This window comes from Diabrotica virgifera, chromosome 9, assembly GCF_917563875.1.
Source record: "Diabrotica virgifera virgifera chromosome 9, PGI_DIABVI_V3a".
In the NCBI taxonomy this organism is placed as follows: domain Eukaryota; kingdom Metazoa; phylum Arthropoda; class Insecta; order Coleoptera; family Chrysomelidae; genus Diabrotica; species Diabrotica virgifera.
The window spans coordinates 68,448,326-68,463,297 of NC_065451.1; the positions used below are offsets into that span (position 1 = coordinate 68,448,326).

At 33.9% G+C, this 14,972-nt stretch overlaps 1 protein-coding gene across 1 annotated transcript; it reads right to left on the bottom strand.

Moving 5' to 3' along the window:
* Window positions 1-1,529: 1,529 nt before the first annotated feature.
* Window positions 1,530-4,095, bottom strand: LOC126892204 (uncharacterized). The gene is made up of 2 exons (XM_050661708.1): window positions 3,864-4,095; window positions 1,530-3,634 (listed from the first exon to the last, which is right to left on the bottom strand). Exon 2 carries the CDS (start codon window positions 3,631-3,633, stop codon window positions 1,801-1,803), a length of 1,833 nt encoding a protein of 610 aa, XP_050517665.1. The 5' UTR covers window position 3,634; window positions 3,864-4,095; the 3' UTR covers window positions 1,530-1,800.
* Between the last annotated feature and the right edge of the window lie 10,877 nt (window positions 4,096-14,972).

Consider the following 14,972-nt stretch of genomic DNA (forward strand, 5'->3'; position numbering starts at 1 on the left):
ATTTTGAGCTCGTTCCACTGAGCAGGAATTTGATACTTTAGTGGGGGGGGGGGGGGGGCTGACTCCACCACTACTTAAAAATAGGAATATTAAATCGGTTTTTGCGGCAGAATTATGAGCTCTTGAAATTATATAGTTTCGATTTTTGAGCTCATCCCCTTCACCCCCAAAAAACCCTTTAATTGATTTAACTTAAGAGAAAAATGCTGAGAAAACTTAAAATATATCGTATTTTGGATATAATTCATATAGCTTATATACTCTAAGAATAAACTATTAAATCACGTGCATTTCGATTATTGAGCTACAACCCCTTCGCAAGAAAACCACCCTATCTTCCCGGCTTAAGAGAAAGTTGTACTTAAAATGCATTAGACTAATTATTTGGCGACTACATATCATTGAATAATTTATAAGCTTCCAAATTACGCGCATTTAGATCAGTAAATTGCAATTTATTTTGTATAGTGCAGTCACTGAAGGTAAAAATCAACGATTACCTTCAATTTCGGTGAACCTTCATCGATTTTCACGAAAACTGGTCAGTGGTTAGAGGATACGTCAAGAAACAAAGGTGACATGGTACCACCTTGCGCCTTTACCCTGAGGGTGGATACCGCCCCTTCTCGGGGCTGAAAATTATTTTATTAAAAATACTGCACAAATCAATAAAAGAACAAATTAAAAGCAAAATTTATTATATAAAGTTAATAAAATAAGTCAATACTTTTTAAGTTATTAAAAATCAAAGATTTTAATTATTCGTGAAAAAAATGCATGTTATGAAGCGGTTTTTCGTAAATCACTGAAAAACTGTAAGTTTTTACAAAAAAGTTAATAGTAGTTTAATTCGTATAGCTTATATTCTAAGAATAAACTCTTAAATCACGCGCCTTTCGATTATAGAGCTACAACTCCTTCGCAAGAAAACCATCCCATATTCCCGGCTTAAGAGAGAGTTGTACTTAAAATAATTTAAATTAATTATTTGGCGACTACATATCGTTTAATAATTTATGAGCTTGCAAAATATACGCATCTCAATTATTGAATTGCCATTTTCTTTCTATAGTGCAATCACTGAAGGTAAAAATCAACTATGACCTTCAATTTCGGTAAATCTCCATTCATTTTCACGCATTAACAATAACTTGGGGTTTTAACCTGGGGTATATGTCACCCCTTCTCGGGGGTGAAAATTACTTATTAAAAATAACCCCACAAATCGTTGGACAAAGAGAGGGACAAATTGTAAGCAAAATTTGTTATATAATGTGATTAAAATAAATCATTAATTTTTGAGTTAATAAAGATCAAAAACTGTAAGTTTTTACAAAAAAGTGTTCATCACTAAAATTGAAGCTAATAAAAAATATAATAAATTGCTTACTTGAAAAACCCTTTAATGTTAATTTAAAGTAAGTTATTGGTAATTAAATATATGTTTTTTTCTGCGACTGTTCAAATCTAAGGATTCAAGCTTAAATAACGGGAGAGAGATGCGTTTTATAACACTTAGGTACTAAATACTTGTCAAAGTAGGGGAAAGGTAGGTAAAGTGGAATAATTACCGATTCAAGCTTGTATCCCGGTAGAAGTATTCGTCTTAAAAGTTTGAGTTTATGGAAGAAGCCACTTACGTTATAGCCCTACGTAGTACTGTTAAGAAATTAAACTAATATATCACCACTTCGGAGAAAAACGTCAAAAGTAAAAGTGGTGTAATATTCCACTTTACCCGCCATATTGGAGGTAAAGCGGAATACAAAAACTTAAAATGAATTAATATTATTTATTCAACTAAGCATATAAACAGAGCTCAGGAACATTGAAAAACCCTCGTCTTAACTGTTTTGGTTCATTAATAATCATTTTAATGTCCTTAATGTTGTAATCTAATACATCATCTTTATTAGGCCATTTGAAATATTTTTGCGTCCTTTCCATACACTTTACAGACGCTGATTCACCTGATTTTGAAATTACTAAACCGGGAAATGTTTGTCCGTTGTACTCTACAGCTACATATATCCCTTCCTTAATATCTTCTGTTTTTATGGTAGGAATTTGAACTGGTAGGTCCAACTCTGAACCGCTGTCGGTGTCACTATAAATGCTGATGTTTGCATCATCTTCTTCTTCGCTGTCGCTTTGAAATAGTTGCTTCGTAACTTTCTTGGTTGGATTTTTTGGGGTCGGAGCCTTCAAATTCTTTAACTCTTCAATAAAAGGGGTAGAAGTTGCTACTACAGTTTTTCCTGATCGAGCCCTTTTCTTCGTTGGATTTTCGATATTTGAAGCGACCCGTGGGATAGGTAAAATATCCGCAGGACTAACAATAGTCTTATGGAGGAGAATGTCATTTGACACTGGAGTGGACGCTGATGGCAGGTTAGATGTAGCGAGTAGAGGCCCAGGACGATCAGTTGTATCTGCAGCCACGAAAACGTTTGGATCAGGTCTCTCAAACGGCCAAATACCCGTCTTCTTAAATCCTGAGATAGCTGTTGCCATACTAGCTGCCTTCAAGTAAGCTTCTCCGAAGAGAGGACCGACATCATAAATCGTCACAACTTTCCCCGGGTGGGTTCGCAGCCAAACTCGCACTGCCTGTTCATAGAAGGTCGACATGGGATACATAAATGATACGTCCAGTGGCTGAAGTCGATGTGTGCAATGTGGTGGTAGCACCAGGATGTCTACAAAGTTTTTCTTAGCAAGCTCTAAGACTTCAATGTTTTTTATGTGGGTTGAATGGCCATCTAAAATTAGTAAAACCCTGTCCTCGGAGGTAGGCTTCGCAAATTTAATAAAATGGTGAAACCAAGCCGTAAAGATTTCGGTCTGCATCCATCCAGAAGCATGCGTGAAAATTTTGGTATTCAGAGGAACTCCAATGTCGAATGTCAAGTGATGTCTCACCCGTGGAAAGATAAGAGCAGGAGGGATGTATTCCCCTGCAGCGTTGAAGCAAATTTCTGCAGTTGTAAGCGTACCTCTTTCAGCTGATGATAAAACTCCTACTTGCTTTTTCCCCTTTTTTGAAATAATCTTTGAAGGCTTATTTGGCACGGTAGAGATTCCGGTTTCGTCACAATTATAGATGCGGTTAGGTTTGTAGTTGTGTTTTTGGTATAAGTCTTCCAATAAATCAAAGAACTTTCCGACACTAACTGCGTTAAATGCTGACGCTCGCGCTGCTGACGTTTTTTCTGGAAGTCGAAGTGAAAGAACTGGGTGCCGTTTCATGAAACCAAGCAACCATACTTTACCAGCTTCTTTCTTCTCATTATTGAATCTATGTTCAATGTTATTTCGTATGGCAAACTCGTAGGTAAGATATTTTAAGTCAGAAATAGTTAGCCCAAACAGGCGTTCTTCCATTTTAAGAATATAGTCTACCAACATCCTCTCTTGATCTACCGTGAACACGCAACGGAATCGTCCAAGTTGCTTCACTAAACGTTCTTCTGGTGGTCGCTTTAATCTTCTAAAAAGAGTTGTCGATGGAATGTTATATTGTTTTGCAGAAGAATGAATTGATAAACCACCTTGACATGCAGTTAGAGCCTCAGCCATTGCCTTCTCGTCCCAACTCTGCTGCGAAGTCTTTCGTTTGTAAAAATTAGGCATGCTAAAAAAATGTTGTCACTTAATAACATTGTTAAACTTTTAGGAGGTAAAGTGGAACGTCATTCCGCTTTACCCGCATACGTTTCATTCCACTTTACCCGCATCAACATTTTTTCTGTACAAACACGATAGCTACTAACCAAACGTGCTAATAAGTTAAAGAAAGAGTATTTATGTCCACAAATAACCATTTTATACAATAGATAATAAATACGGTTAGAAAAACTTACCTGTTGCTGATAAGAAATTTCGTCTTAGTCACCAAATATTACAACTTTTTGTTAAAAAACAATGATCTTGTTTAACTCACATGAACATATCAATGAAAGTGCGCCATATTGAAGTAAATATTGCCAAATGTCAAAAGGTATATTGTGGTAGGAGTTACAACAAAAACCGCCAATTTTGAAATTAAATTTTAAGCTTATTCCGCTTTACCCACCCATTCCACTTTACCTACCTTTCCCCTACTTAAAAATACCTATCAAAAATGAGCTCCAGAAAAATTTGATAGCATCAAAATCCGCTCACCAATTTTCGTGAAAATGAATGGAGATTTACCGAAATCGAAGGTCATAGTTAATTTTTACCTTCAGTGACTGCACTATAGAAAGAAAATGGCAATTCAATAATTGAGATGCGTATATTTTGCCAGCTCATAAATTATTAAACGATATGTAGTCGTAAAATAATTAATTTAAATTATTTTAAGTACAACTCTCTCTTAAACCGGGAATATGGGATGGTTTTCTTGTGAAGGGGTTGTAGCTCTATAATCGAAAGGCGCGTGATTTAAGAGTTTATTCTTAGAATATAAGCTATACGAATTAAACTACTATTAACTTTTTTGTAAAAACTTACAGTTTTTCAGTGATTTACGAAAAACCGCTTCATAACATGCATTTTTTTCACGAATAATTAAAATCTTTGATCTTTAATAACTTAAAAAGTATTGACTTATTTTATTAACTTTATATAATAAATTTTGCTTTTAATTTGTTCTTTTATTGATTTGTGCAGTTATTTTTAATAAAATAATTTTCACCCCCGAGAAGGGGCGGTATCCATCCTCAGGGTAAAGGCGCAAGGTGGTACCATGTCACCTTTGTTTCTTGACGTATCCTCTAACCACTGACCAATTTTCGTTAAAATCGATGAAGGTTCACCGAAATTGAAGGTAATTGTTGATTTTTACCTTCAGTGACTGCACTATACAAAATAAATTGCAATTTACTGATCTAAATGCGCGTAATTTGGAAGCGTATAAATTATTCAATGATATGTAGTCGCCAAATAATTATTTAATGCATTTTAAGTACAACTTTCTCTTAAGCCGGGAAGATAGGGTGGTTTTCTTGCGAAGGGGTTGTAGCTCAATAATCGAACTGCACGTGATTTAATAGTTTATTCTTAGAGTATATAAGCTATAGGAATTATATCCGCAATACGATATATTTTAAGTTTTCTCAGCATTTTTCTCTTAAGTTAAATCAATTAAAGGGTTGTTTGGGGGTGAAGGGGATGAGCTCAAAAATCGAAACTATATAATTTCAAGAGCTCATAAATAGCTCGTAATTCTGCCGCAAAAACCGATTCAATATTCCTATTTTTAAGTAGTGGGGGGGCTGACTCAGCCCCCCCCCCCCCCACTAAAGTATCAAACTCCTGCTCAGTGGAACGAGCTCAAAATTTTTAGTTTGCGGAATATGAGAGCTCATAAATAGCTCATAAATCAGGGCTATTTGTTTTTTGATTTTTGCAAGTGGGGGGGGGGGGCAGCTCAACACGGGTTATCAAATGAGCTGCAGAAGAAGTTGATAGCATTAAAATGTATGCACCAAAAATTTATCAGAATTTATGCTCCAAAAATTTTTCCAAAAAATGTTATTGTTTCTTTTAAGATTCTTCTTCTTATGGTGCCTATCCGTTTGGACACTAACATGGCTATTCTGACTGTTGACTGCTCAGACTGCTGCCCTGAAAAGTCCGGTGGTGGTTAAGTTGAACTATTTTCGCAGGTTATGCAGCCAGGATATTCTTCTTCGTCCTGGACCTCTTTTCCCATGCACTTTACCTTGAAGTATGGTCCGAAGTAGGTCATATCGTTGTTCATTGCGCATTATATGGCCCCAGGTATTCCAGTTTGCGACGTTTTATGGTTACGACTAGTTCGCGCTCTTATTTACCCATTCTATGTAGAACTTCTTCGTTGGTAACTCTGTCTATCCAGGAAATCCTCAACATGCGTCTATAGACATAAGTCTCTTCGCAGTGATACTTCAGTTAAGGTCCATGACTCCACGCCATATAAAAGAACGGAGAATACGTAGCATTTTAGTAAACGAACTGTTATTAAATTTATTTTCTTTTTTTAAATATTTTTTAGAATAACTGCTAATTTTTTTAAGGTTCATCTAAAAATCATTTGAAAGGTAATTTCAAGGGCTATAAAATTGTATTACATTTAATTTTTTAATCCCTTTTTTAAGGTTAAATGGCCCAAGTCCCAGGTTACATAGTTTTCGCAGTAAAATTTAGGCTTTAAGCATTTCCAACTCGGTTATTTTTTATCCCATAAAAGTAATAAAAAAAAGTAAAATATTTGTTGGAGAAAAAACTAAAATTTGGTTCTTATCATTTTTTACGTAGGTATATTGAGTATTTTTGGGGATTATTTTTATATTACACCAACATAAGTATATCAAAACAAAATGAAATTTAAGAAAATTTGAAAAATTCTGATTTTTTTTTAAATCATACTTTTTTCAAAAATATGAATTCTAAATCGGTCAACATTTTTGAGGTCATTACCTACTGCTAAAATAAAGAAAGTCGTAAAATAAATTGCTATAAATTTTAATTTTTATGGAAATGGCGTAGGTACCTATGTTTTATTTTTCACTTTTTTCTAAAAAATTCGAAATGTTTCTCTTATTTTCATCACTTGATTAATTATAATGCTGTCAACTTCTTTTGGTGTTCATTTGATAGGTATTCCTGAGTATTTTGACGACTGTTTAGTAAGTATATTTTCCCGTTATGTCCATGTATGAGAGCCATATCGGGACAGATAGAGTATACATTGATTGAAGACTCTTAATTGTTTTTAGGTATTAGGGACATTTTCTGTTCCGTAGAATATAGGAGTTTATCTACTCTATCTCATATTATGTATTTAGTTTTTAGTTTGTGAAAGCTGTCATTATAGATAGCAGTGCGTGAAGGATTTAAAGTGTAGTGATTCGAAGAAGTGTACGAAACTCGGTAACAATGCGCCTAAGATAAACAAGTTTGAGTGACGCGGACCATTATAGTGTTCGCGGAAGATTCGATCATTAGCCTACGCTAAATAAGACTCAGTGAAATAGATAATAGGTCATTAAGTTTTGTAAAAAGTAGAAAGTAAGTTTAAATTGGGAAATGATTATTTTTTCTTGAAATCCATTAAACATATTTAGAAAGATTAAAAGTTGGTATTGAGGAATACGGCGAATTAAAATTTGTGGTGGAGTGTTGATTTTGAATCTGGAAGGGATATTTAGAAAGTAAGGGAATGAATGAGGAAGATAGATCAGAATGTTTTGAGAGGTCGAGAAGTGAAGTCCAGTGGTAGACGGTAGTGTACGAAGAGTGAAAAAGCCGGTGTAGTTCCGTGAGTGTTGAGTACCCATCGGAACGAGAGGTAGGCCGAGTCGAGAGAAAAGAATCTCCTTGAGCAAAGAGTGTCCCGGTAGCTGATTGAAGTGGTTCGAAAAAGGTAGAACACGGCATCACAAGAAAAGCAGGAACGAGAGCTATACGAGGTAGTTTTCAAGGAGAACATTACTGGAGGTCAGGACGAGTTTTTTTATCGCAACCAAGGGTAGGAGGAAACGGGTCTTGTGTGAGGACATTCGCAGCTCACCAGATAAAGGTCAGTCTCATTTGTCAGGACATGAATGTATGGGTTTTTGTATTGAATACCACATTAAAAATGGAAGAACATAATCGCTAATATCAGAAGATTTTCATCAAACTTAAATCAATTTGTTGCTAATAAATCCTAATAGTTCATTGTTAATAAAAATTTTAAATTGGAAACCAAAAGGAAATAAGATTCCCATTTTTAAATGTTTGTGTTAAATAAATATAAGATATAACAAATATTAAGCAATGATTGCCATTTATATAAAATAAACAAAATTTTGATTTATAATTGTAATCCATATGTGTGTATTATTTTATTATTTTCCTATCCCGATTAGGAACCACTGAGAAATACTTAGAAGTCACGAACGTAAGTAAGTAATTTTATAATTCGCCCTGAGATTAAAAACATATTGATATGTGATCTGGTTGATTAATTAGAATATCATTAATGCATTAATTAAATTAAATTACATATAAGAATATCATCACATATAAATAAATAAGATCACAACAATATATATATATATATATATATATATATATATATATATATATATATATATATATATATATATATATATATATATAAATAAATAAGCAAAATCATTGGCTAATACTCGTAAAGTGAATGTGAATTTTGTTGGAAATATATAAAATGATGAAGGGTCATCACTCCATACATTTCTGTGTAACTATATACACCGGTGTTTCGGCCTATTTGGGCTTCGTCAGTATAGTGTAGCAAGTTAAAAAAGTTGTTTGTTAACTTGTAAAAGGATTACTACAGCCCACATAACAATTTCATGTTCTTAGTATATTCATAGAACATACTTTTCAGAAAAAGTATATGCTGAGAATATGCGTAATTACCATTGGGAATGTGCAGAGCAGATGCTGAGTATATACTACATTACAGTACTTAAACGTTCTATGTATATACTTAGAATGTACTACCGCACTTTATTTTCAGTATATACCAAGAATATCCGTTTTAGAACATTCTAAGGAGGTGCTGTAAACCTTCTATTTATATACTTAGAATGTACTACGGCACATCTTTTTAGTATATAGGAAGAATGTACTTTTTAGTATATGGGAAGAATATTCCAAGGAAGTGCTATATATTGCTCAGAAGTATGTTTTCAGCATCACCGAATCTCCATCCTAGGTTCTACTTTCTACTAAATTTACATATTACATATGGGAATGCAGTCTGTACATTAGTAGAAGATAAGCCACTTCAGGACACTTTGACCTTTGAACCCTAGCGATACAACGTCGCGCGTGACTGTCGATGCACCGCGTGGCTCCGGCGTGGGTGACGTCAGTGGGGTAACTTGTCGGGACTTGTCGGGTGACGTCAGGGGGGTAACTTGTCGGGACTTGTCGGGTGACGTTAGTGGGCCACAGTCCGATTAATTATTTTAATTATTTTTAATCATATTTTAAGTCATTATAATAGTCTAAGTATGTCAATAACCATTAATATTAAACAAAAAAATTTTCCTTAGGAGGGAATTGAACCAAGTACTAACACGACAGTAACTAGATACACATTCCGCTAACCCACGCAAACGCTTGCTAGACACTGGTAATATAAGGTATAAAAAAAAAGCAAATAGATAGGTAAAAATTGTAAAGAAAATTACTACATACTTAAATGTATTATAAATTAATATATTCCTAAATTTTAGAAGAAACATTCGTAAATAGGTACATTCGTAGTAGAAGATAAGCCACTTCAGGACACTTTGACCTTTGAACCCTAGCGATACAACGTCGCGCGTGACTGTCGATGCACCGCGTGACTCCGGCGTGGGTGACGTCAGTGGGGTAACTTGTCGGGACTTGTCGGGTGACGTCAGGGGGGTAACTTGTCGGGTGACGTTAGTGGGCCACAGTCCGATTAATTATTTTAATTATTTTTAATCATATTTTAAGTCATTATAATAGTCTAAGTATGTCAATAACCATTAATATTAAACAAAAAAATTTTCCTTAGGAGGGAATTGAACCAAGTACTAACACGACAGTAACTAGATACACATTCCGCTAACCCACGCAAACGCTTGCTAGACACTGGTAATATAAGGTATAAAAAAAAAGCAAATAGATAGGTAAAAATTGTAAAGAAAATTACTACATACTTAAATGTATTATAAATTAATATATTCCTAAATTTTAGAAGAAACATTCGTAAATAGGTACATTTATACAAAACACAAAAGCATGTAGGTACCTACACATAAGTATTACTGTATATGAAGAAGCTTCTATAACAGGACAAAGGGATATTAATCTTCTAAGCAGCTCAATGTACATGCAAGATATCGCTTGAAAACCTATTGCGAATAGATGAAAAATCAAACACATCATACCGCAGGTCATCCTCACATTATGACCAAACCACCGAACGTGTCTAAGTATAGGTACCTACACGGCTCTCGTCTCTCACACAGATACACACAGATGACCTACAATATTCCTATATAATTATGGGTATTAACCAGCGAATTCTTACAGTATGACCAAACCAACAAACATCCTTTATAATCTTAAAAGTCAATATACAATATTCTTTTTTGTGATTTAATCAATGAGCATGATCCAGTCTTACAGTATAGCCAAACAATAAAAACCTATCTTACTCGATAAAGATATCAGCTGAACGATCACTGCTCAACATGGACCTTATATGAACGATCACTACTATACATAGGTCTCCATTGAACGCGCACAGCTATTATTCTGTATATGCCTATCATATGTATGAAACTTACTAAATCGAGAGGGTATTGTGAGCTGCATACTTTATTTTATCTACGACAATTCAGGTAATACTCTCCAATGAACGTACATTACTATACGCCGCTATTATTCTGTATATGCCTATCATTTTAGTGAATATTACTGAAATATTGTGATTTGCGTACTATATTTTATCTACGGCAAGCGTGTAATATTATGTTTTTACAGGTTGATATTGAACATCTTCGATAAGAAAGATATGTTGGTCATAGACGGTTCTTCGATAGCCATCAGGCAACAATTTCCCCTGATCATGTTTATAAAACATACGGAATGCACTGTATATACTAACCCAAGCTGACAACATACTTTGCAGATATGGATCACGATCAGCTTATAGGTTTATGTACGATTCCCTTCGTAAAGGTACATAGGCGTGCATCCGCGTGGGATAAAAGTCGACCGTCCTTTTTATACTCCGAATAAGAGGACCATCAAATATTCAAAGTTAAAATGTGTCATGGCGAGAAAATAAAATTATATACAGTTTATGTGCGTAAAATATAAGCGGTAATACAGGGTAATAACGAAAAAAAATATGTTAATGTACAAAAACGATATCCAACAGTATTGTCGTAAAGAAAAGGGATGTCGTAAAAGTCTTAACGTTAAATCATCTAAATAGCTTAATTTAGCGAGACAAATGATACATCGATGTTAGCATATACATGACAGTCGACTGTCATGTAAATGACACGTACTGTGCTACACGACAATTTTAAAACATTGATTTGACAGACCAATACTTGACGGCTGCGGCAAAGAAGTTGACATGACAAACAAAAAGAAAAAGAATTTACAGCAACATGACAAACGAAAAGGAGAAGAAGAAGTGACAAACGAAAAGAAGAAGTGACAAATCGAAAAGAAGATGAAGAAGAATTGACAAACCGTAAAAAAGAAGAAGAATTGGCAGTTAATATTGAACGTTGACAGACCGCAAAGAAGAAGAAGTAAACGTGACAAACGAAAAAAAGAAGAAATGACAATGGCTCAGCACAATGAAGAAGTGACAAATCGAAAAAAGAAGAAGAAGAAGGCTCAACACAATGAAGAATAATTTAAAAATCGAAAAGAAGAAGAATTGACAACATGATAAACGAAAAGAAGAAAAAGAATTGACGGCAACATGACAAACGTAAAGAAGAAGAAGTGACAATAGCTCAGCCACAAACCATACATACTTATAGACGTTTCACGACCATGTTAATCTTTCGGATCGAATTAACGCCATCTCTTGATTGGAATGGGAACTAAATTGACAAATTTTAGTTACGTGTGAATTTCAAATTGTAAATTTTGCGGTATTTTTGATGAAATTTCGCAGGAAATTAAAACAACAGAAAGACAATTCAATGTTTTACTGAAAACTTCAAATATTCCAATTTGTTTTGAAAATTCTAAACACTACTGCCATGTGTCACGTGAAAGCACTGATGTAATATTGAGTTGAATGAAAATTTTTGAAAGAATCTTGTAGGATGATTGTTTAGATAAATACCTTATAATCTTTTACAAACTTCCAAAAATATATAGGCCCGAAATGTTGATGACACACTTGTCTATTGGAATAAACTGTTTCAGGATCTATTATATTGTTTTTTTTAATGTGGAGAAACACAACACGGGATGATCAATCAATGTAAACTGAAAATTCTACTCATAAAAACGGAGAGGAGGTTAATACAATTGATTAAAATTATGATTAAATCTAATTAAAAACGTAACACCACTATACACAATAAAATAATTAAGCCACAAACTGTAAAATAAAAAGTAAATAACAAAACAAATTAATTTAATTGTCAACTGTCAGTTGTTAAATATGACAAGAGAATTTACTGACAGCGACATCTCTCGATTGGAATGGTAATTAATTTGCTGTCTTGACCTTGACAATTTATGTGAAACGTCTATGAGTATGTATGGTTTGTGAGCTCAGCACAATGAAGAATAATTGACAAATCGAAAAGAAGAAGAAGAATTGATAACAACATAACAAACGAAAAGAAGAAGAAGAAGAAGAACTGACAGACCGAAAAGAAGAAGAAGTGACAATGGCTCTACACAAAAAAAGAAGAAGAAATTAAATACGATTTAATTAATTATAAAAAGTTACATTTCACATCTAATACTAGTATTAAATAGAATTTCATTAGTCACACAAAACGAATGTGTCAGCGGTCGTAAGGCACATTCCTCATCTCATATTACACCTGTAACATTATATTGCAATAGTAAGAATGTAGGGCAATGACCGCAAAAAGCAAAGATTATATTTTTTGCAACATCGCCAGAAACACCTTGCAAATTTCAATAGCAGAAATTAAAACTGCAAATTCTAGAAATAATATTCACATGTCGTTTAATTTATGTCGCATTTAATCTGATGGTGCAAAATTAGCAAGAATGTATAATATGACAATGATGCATTAAAACCGCAAGTTCGAACAAAAAAGCATCGATTATATTTTTAGTATACGATTTTCATCATTATGACATAACATTGTAGACGAACGAAACGAACAGGGAAATCAGTGTAGAGTGAGCACATCTTAAATAAGGTAAATGATTCTTATTTCTGCAATTCTTTTTTAGTAAATATGTAGTGATAAATATAATTTTATTTCTTTTAACATTTCCATTTAACATTTATTAAGATAATAGCATTTGATTTTTACGGTCTATTTCTAAATTCGGCGTTGCACCTATCCGCATATTGTTGATTGATTTTACGTTTTATTTAAAAAATAATAGCTTTAATGACACATTTCTAAAGTACTCCTTCTTTTATCGTTTCCTTGTTATGCAAATAAATGAGAGAGGTTGTTGCTATCCACAAAAGGATAATAATATTTTATTTTATGGTTTATTTTTTGTTTCTAATTTAATCTAAATGTATTTTATGTGTTGTTTTTTTTTTATAAATTGTATGTTTCATTTGTCCTTATATTTTTGATCGATTTTACGTTTTATTTAAAAAATTATAGCTTTTTATCCGTAATACTTCTTCTGTTTAGCAATATACTATCAATCACAGCTAATATTTATTTTTTAATAGCGTGATAATAATAATGTTGCATTTGTACACGTCCCAGCGTATTTTTTTACTTTATAAAAATATATTGACAATCCTACTAATGCATTGGGTTAGTAAAAAACACTATGCGTTTTTTATTATTTTTATTTAAATTATTTCATACGAGTACATTGTTAAAGTTAGTAATAATTAAAAAACTAGCCAATTTATTTTAACATTTTCATCCATGGATCTAACGGAATAACGGTTAAATGAAGGTGTCTCGTATTCTATGTCTGTGCGCTATTTAAATTGTTGGCAGATTATTCATTACTATTACGACGTTTTTTCTAATTTTTCTATGCATTTTCAAAACGACTTCGACGACGTGTTTGCTCATTTTTAAACAAAGGTTTGATGGTTTTATTACATTTATCCCGGAATGCTTGATATGTCAAATATCCTGGAGAAACTCTATGAATACCTGTGACCTCTTATATTTTTTATAGTTGAGGCTGTCCTTTGTCGTAAAGTCTTGAGGATTCTTATAAAATAGTAAATTGTTTAGCCCACAAGTAGTTTTGTGCTTGTTATCGTTAATCAGTACATTTTTAGGAGCAAATTTGATGTTTTTTGCCCATTATCCTTTTATCAGTTTTCCAAACACACTGTGGACCTTAAGCTCTATCAATATCTGGGAATAATACCAATATTTTAGAAGGTGTACATCTTCTTCTTCATCTGTGCTCTCATCACCCTTCCATTTTTATATCTTCACCGCTTTTACGCATAAACATTACTTTTTTCATCGTAAATTTTATTTAATGACATAGAAGTTCTTTTTCATCAGCTTGCATTTTCCGAGAACTTTGTACTTTTCTCTCACTATTGCCGCACGTTTGTTTACCTGAACCGCTCTACTGAAGACATGTTAACAAATGAATTCTCACATGAATGACTTTGAATCTTTGTATATTTATACTTCTGTGCCCTTCTGTTAGTGTGTCTCTGATGACGTCTGAACGTCTCAGGTAATCTTTGTGGTCGTCTGTGCCTTTTGTTAGCGTGTCTCTGATGACGTCTGTACGTCTCTGGTACACTTCTATGGTCGACTGTGCCTTCTGTTAGCGTGTCTCTGATCACGTCATATTTAACGCCAAATGTCATGTCCTGTGTCAAACGACACGTCCTGCGTCGAATGTAACGTCATTCACGTCACGTCTTTCACGTCATATTTCACGACAAATGTCAAGTCATTAACGTAACGTCATTCACGTCACATCATTCACGTCACGTCACACACGTCACGTCATTCATATCACGTCATTCGCGTCACATCATTCACGTCACGTAACTCATGTCACGTCATACACGTCACGTCATACACGTCACGTCATTCACGTAACGTGATTCACGTCACGTTATTCACGTCACATCATTCACGTCACATCATTCACGTCACGCCAAATGTCAAGTCCTGCGTCAAACGAAACGCCCTGCGTCGAATAAACGTCATACACGTCACGTCTTTCACGTCATATTTCACGACAAATGTCACGTCATTCACGTCACATCATTCACGTCACATTATTCACGTCACGTC

Excerpts from the sequence above, each read along its gene's own strand:
- LOC126892204 (XM_050661708.1), bottom strand. The coding sequence starts at position 3,633 with ATGCCTAATTTTTACAAACGAAAGACTTCGCAGCAGAGTTGGGACGAG.